The sequence below is a fragment of the Alosa sapidissima genome, chromosome 11, assembly GCF_018492685.1.
Source record: "Alosa sapidissima isolate fAloSap1 chromosome 11, fAloSap1.pri, whole genome shotgun sequence".
Classification (NCBI taxonomy): Eukaryota; Metazoa; Chordata; class Actinopteri; order Clupeiformes; family Clupeidae; genus Alosa; species Alosa sapidissima.
The window spans coordinates 12,620,260-12,626,076 of NC_055967.1; the positions used below are offsets into that span (position 1 = coordinate 12,620,260).

The window sequence follows — 5,817 nt, forward strand, 5'->3', positions numbered from 1 at the left end:
TCACCTGGTATCATTCTACACATACCACACAAAAATGGGAGACAACTGCACATGTTCTAAATGGCTGCAGCATTTACAAAGGCCTGCATGATTGGTTTGTGGAAGTAAAAATAAGGCTACCGTATGTAATAGCAAAAATGTACAAACATTGGCTGTACAACAGGACTGTCTCTGATGAAATGATTCACTCTCAGTTGTAATTCTAAGAGGAGAAAATACCATGGCATGTGTAAAACCTGGCACAAACTGGGTTAAGATACAGGCTGACCAAAGAAAAAAGCCAGACAGTTGTTTGGGACAACAGAGGCATTTTCTATCAAACTATGCATACCTCCTGTAACATTGTGTCTCACAGTAGTCTGTGACTACTTCTCCAGGCCCAGCATAGTAGGCTGCAAAAGCCTTGATCCCACGACAGGGTCTTCAACTTCAGCTGGACATCACAGGAGTCTGCAGGCAGAAGGCCATTAAGCAGGTAACAGCCATGCCAACTGTTTTGATTTGTCTCCTGTGTCCACACGCTTCCATGTGATAATGTTACAGTCTCAGATAGATTCCCAGATAAACATGGAGCTGTGAGAGTTATTGTGAAATGCAACAGACTTCCTGCTTTAGAAAACACCATAACAAAAAGGGCTGCTGGGAAAACACCAACATGCAGTTATGCTGACGGGGACCGTTGACAGGCTGCTCTAACATATTTGATTACAAAGTATTTGATAACACAGCTCTTTATTATTTATTACATAATAGTACAAAACATTTTGTAAATTATTAGACCAAGAGAATGTAGAGACACTGAAATGCATCAGTATAATGTTTTTCATGTAACCTTCATTCTATAAAGTCGAGTCTTGCGCTTGACATAAACCTGCATTCTGAAGAAAACCTGCTCAGGGCACAGAAGGCAATGGCTGGCCATTCAGATTAGAAGTGACACTACTTACAATAATGTGAATAAATTAAATAGAAAAAACGATGTACTTTCTGAGACTACCACCATTTTCTGTCCTTGGTGTGACCGTCAGTAGTGAAACTGTGGCTACTTCCTCATGGGTGATGTTATAGTGCTTTGTTAAAGTGATCAAAAAACGGAACAAGCCACTCTCCATACTTCACTTTTGGCATCACGGACAGCAATGGTGGATGTCTGAGTTGTTTGCATGATGATTAAATCTCCACAGTGTTGAATAACCTCTGGATTTCTTTGCAAATATAGTTGGAATTTATTACTATTAGACAAAGCATGTTTACATGTCATCATCTGTGATAACTTTCACCTCTGATCACATCTTGCCTCTAATGATAGTTGCCTCTAATGTGTACATTCACAGTCTCTTTATATTAGAAAACACTCAAACACATTTACTTATATTCCTATTTGAGTAAGTAAAATTAACTTCCGCAAACCACTTCATCTGACTCAACATTGTTTGACATCACGTGACCTACGCATGCATCAAAATGACAGAAGCAGTACTGCATCACCCTTTAAAAACAGTGTTGAGGAACTTGTGATTAGAACAGAGTACAGTTTTCACTTTCATCATTGTTCTCGTTAAATTCAACAAGGATTACAGCAGGATTACAGCAGGAACCTAAGATACAACAAACTAAGACTAAGACGTTATTTAGTGCTCTGTCTGGAAAAACTAAAGATTAAAAATAAAGAAATTAATCGATTAATACGATTTTGAAGTCTGCTAGTAGTGAAGGACCGAATGGAGAGCTATGTTATCACTTCTGTAAGTTTTTATATTTGTGTATCGTTACAATTTAAAATGTGTATTTTCATTTAATGTTTGTTGTAAATATGAACACATTACGTAGTATTTAATAAATCATTAACTGGATGGTTTTCATCATGAGTTTGATACTGTACAGTATATCATGCTGATAGCCCCTGAACACTGTGAAATAACCAGAGGTGGACGAAGTACACAATTCCTTTACTTAAGTATAGATACACTGTGTGAAATATTATTCCATTACAAATGAAAGTTGCTAAGTCAGATTTTTACTTAAATTGAAGTACGGAAGTACTTGCTTTAAAAAAACTTAAGTATTCAGAAGTACAAGTATTTTTCCTTTTTAATGTACTGTAATGTAATGTTTATTTGGTCATTAATACGGTATACATCCTTTGGTCGATCATAGGACTTGAACAGACCTTTAGTTCCTTACATCCAACAAAAACATTTCACCTATTTTCATAACTTTGCAATTGTTCATCAAATGGATGCAATAATTAACACCAGGCCACTTCTAAAATCTCAATTGCTAACAGATTCGTCTAGGTTCTCCCAGGTTAAATGGAGGATGTTCTGATGAATAACCTGCTGTCAGCATCATTACCACAGCCAAGTTCAAATTGTGCTTAAAATTAACGAGTACTCCTATTTCAATTGGAGTCAAAAGAACAGTATTGTACTGGAGTAAAAGTAAGAAGTTTCCAAAAATATTAATACTCAAATAAAGTACAGATACTCAAAAATCATACTTAAGTACAGTAATCAAGTAAATGTACTTAGTTACTGTCCACCCCTGGAAATAACACTGTGAAAATGTATGCTTGTTGACTAAATGTATGACTGTTCATATATTATTGCTATTGATGTTCCTATTAAAGCCTTCAGAAGACTTGCTTCACTATGACCGTGATCAGTGTCAGCCAGTGTACGATTTCTATTCCCACATCAGCTCTGAAGTAAATGGCCATGGGGGTAAGTGCACAAGGTTGATGTGAAAGTTACAAATGCTGAGTGATCTCAGTACTGGTTAATAATGTGAGTGTACGCTATTAAGCACAGCAAAGATTGGAACTGGATTGGATTGGAATGTAGGATAATAGGATTACGAATGTCATCACAACATCAAATGTCAGTACACTTTCTAACTTTCTTACTAACTGTCTCTCTCTAGTACAGAATGGGTGGGAATGCCATCCTGTCCATTTGCAGTACATTGACAGTGGATTGCCTCATGGATATTTAACTGAGCTTCACCCTACCCCATATCATTATGGTGATGTGGAATCTCTGCATCACCCCTTAGAAGCAACATTTGCTGGACCTTCCACTGACATTCCTCCACAGGTTAGATCTCATCAACCCCCACAAGACATTCCCCTGTCAGTCTACTTGCGTGGTAATAATGTGAATCTGAAATCTAGAAAGGCCTGTTGATTGGGGCAGAGTTGGAGCTTGTATGTGTACTTATACAGTCTCTGGAGGCTGCGTGTTGCAGAACACAGAATGTTCTAGAATGGCAATACTATGGTATATGAACAAATGTTGGTGCAAGCTTGTTTTCCATACATCTACAGTCAACATAACTGAACCACCTGTAGGACATCAGACAAATATTTTTTTTTTACACATAATGGCTAGTCATTTATGCCTACATCTACATGCCTACTCCTGAGAGCAGTTCACATTTAAGAAAATAGATTTCTTTTTAACATGGCTATAAGCCTCATGGAGCCTCCATTACGTAGACTTGTGGTAACTTCCTCTTTCTGTTTTGGATCTGAGTGTTCTCAAGAAAAACATTTAACTAGACTGACATTTGTGAAAATAATTCCCCCTGATTCAATTGCATTGTTGTCCTGAACTGTTTATCAAGGAACTTATGACATTTGTTTCCCTAGTGGTATGTTTTTAAAAATGCTGACTTTTTAAGTTGAAGCATTGAACAGTTAGATGTTAAACAAATAGGACTTATGGAGTTTATATTTTCTAGGTCTATCTCTGCCTGAGTTCAGGAAATGGAAATTGAAATTGAGGAGATGACATCAGATACTATGTGAAGGTTTGGATTATGTTAGGGTATAGTGTAGTGAATAGTGTTTAGTGTGGAATAGACTACTTTCACTGACCTTATACGATCAATACAGTCTTGTTCACAGACAGACATGTGCTTCACAGGCACTAACCTTATACGATCAATACAGTCAGTGCTTCATGTGAGCGTCTTGGTCACAGACAGAAATGTGCTTCACAGGGCCTGTATTACCAGCAGCAGCAGCAGCACTCCCCTGCTGCCCGGTGCAGCACAGACGAGGAGGACCCAGGAGGCCGGAGCCCCCCATTAGAGGTGTCTGAGGGGGAGGAGGCACACTCAGAGCACCACGCCCACTGCCTGGGCACCGTATCCAGTAAGTACTCTAGAGCTGTAAAATCATGACAAAATCAATAACATACTGATCTAAAGCTGAATATACTTGTGTTTTTTTTTTATTCACAATCATGTTTTTAGGGAACAACAAGAAACTGCGACTGTACCAATTTTTGCTGGACCTACTGAGGACTGGGGATATGAAGGATAGCATCTGGTGGGTTGACAGAGAAAGGGGGATGTTCCAGTTCTCCTCCAAACACAAGGAAGCTCTAGCCAGCCGCTGGGGTACTCAGAAGGGCAACCGGAAAAAGATGACCTACCAAAAAATGGCCAGAGCCCTGAGAAATTATGGAAAAACAGGAGAAATTCAAAAGGTCAAACGAAAATTGACGTATCAATTCAGTGGAGAGGTACTGCAAAGACTACTACCCTCTAATAGAAGGCAGTATAACTAGACTGATGAACACTGGACCACAATCACTGTTATACTATTGATACTGAGGAATTTCTCTGCATCTAATACAACTTAATGGCATGAATTGGCAGAAAAGTCATGTATAATCTTATTGTCATTTCAATATCCTACTCCCACAGTGGTATAAAATAAAACTACAGGTCATGATTACATATATCTTAGTGGTATACCATCATTCAGATCAGCTTTATAAATTAAATGTTCTTTCACTGTTAAAACTTGTGCCACTGTTCATTAAAAATATGTGAATACTTCATTGACATGTTTCTGAATGCAATTTTGTTATAGACTGTCCTTATCAATGTAACATTAAGTCATAAGGCTATTCAAAACATTAATGCAATGCGTTATGAGATACAATTAAGTGACAATGAGGATTGTTGCAATTCAACTAATCCCTAAAGGGCCTTTCACATTGTAAGATTTTTGTTGTGCTTGCCTCCGGGCTGAGCGCAAAATAGCCTACCTATGATTTACAGCGATGCCACAGGCCAGTTCTTGCGCACCCAAGCCATTGAAAGTAATGGATTTCATAGCGCAGCGGCAGCCAAAGAATATAGAAGTAGGCCTGAAGTAGCATGCCAGAAGTAGACCAGAAGTAGCATGCGCTGCGCTCGCTGCTAGGTCTTGGTTGAGGTAATATCCTAAAGATTTTTGTTGTGGTTACTGCTGGGCTGAGCGCAAAAGACCTATGATTTACAGCCCGCTATGGTCAAAGTTTAGCATGGTTCAACTTTGACCTCGGCACCTGCAAGAGCGGCTAACCGGCATAATGCACGCGCAAGCCATTGATAGCTGTCAACATTGAACATTGAAAATAAGGGCGATTTCCCGAGTTACTCACCTAAAATACTGGAAAATTTCAAGATTCGTCTTTCTGTTGCTATCCCTCTGCTGACAGCAAGAATTCGTACTACAAAGCTGTTTTGACCGCGGCGAGATGTAGCCTAAATTAGGTCTTTTGCGCTGAGCGGAGGCAACCATAACAAAAATCTTTGGGACATACCTCAACCAAGAGCAGCGGCGAGCGCAACACATGCTGCTTAGGCCTACAATGTGAAGCCCCCTTAATGGGTTTCAGCATTGCCGCTTGCGCACAATGTGAACCCTCCTTAAGTACGTTACTTGGGCAGCCGTGGCCTGGTTAGCGCTTCGGACTTGTTACCGGAGGGTTGCCGGCAGTGGCGGATTTAGCAAATTGGGGGCCCAAGGCGAAGGTATGT

At 39.5% G+C, this 5,817-nt stretch overlaps 1 protein-coding gene across 1 annotated transcript; it reads left to right on the forward strand.

Moving 5' to 3' along the window:
- Window positions 1-1,474: 1,474 nt before the first annotated feature.
- Window positions 1,475-4,850, forward strand: spi1a (Spi-1 proto-oncogene a). The gene is made up of 5 exons (XM_042110149.1): window positions 1,475-1,745; window positions 2,630-2,723; window positions 2,923-3,095; window positions 4,003-4,156; window positions 4,258-4,850. The coding sequence occupies exons 1-5, from the start codon at window positions 1,722-1,724 to the stop codon at window positions 4,572-4,574; spliced, it is 762 nt and encodes a 253-aa protein (XP_041966083.1). The 5' UTR covers window positions 1,475-1,721; the 3' UTR covers window positions 4,575-4,850.
- The last annotated feature ends 967 nt before the right edge of the window (window positions 4,851-5,817 follow it).

Coding starts and splice junctions, on each gene's coding strand:
- spi1a (XM_042110149.1), top strand. CDS start 1,722: ATGGAGAGCTATGTTATCACTTCT. Junction 2,724..2,922: donor TGAAGTAAATGGCCATGGGG/GTAAGTGCACAA, acceptor GTCTCTCTCTAG/TACAGAATGGGTGGGAATGC. Junction 4,157..4,257: donor CTGCCTGGGCACCGTATCCA/GTAAGTACTCTA, acceptor TCATGTTTTTAG/GGAACAACAAGAAACTGCGA.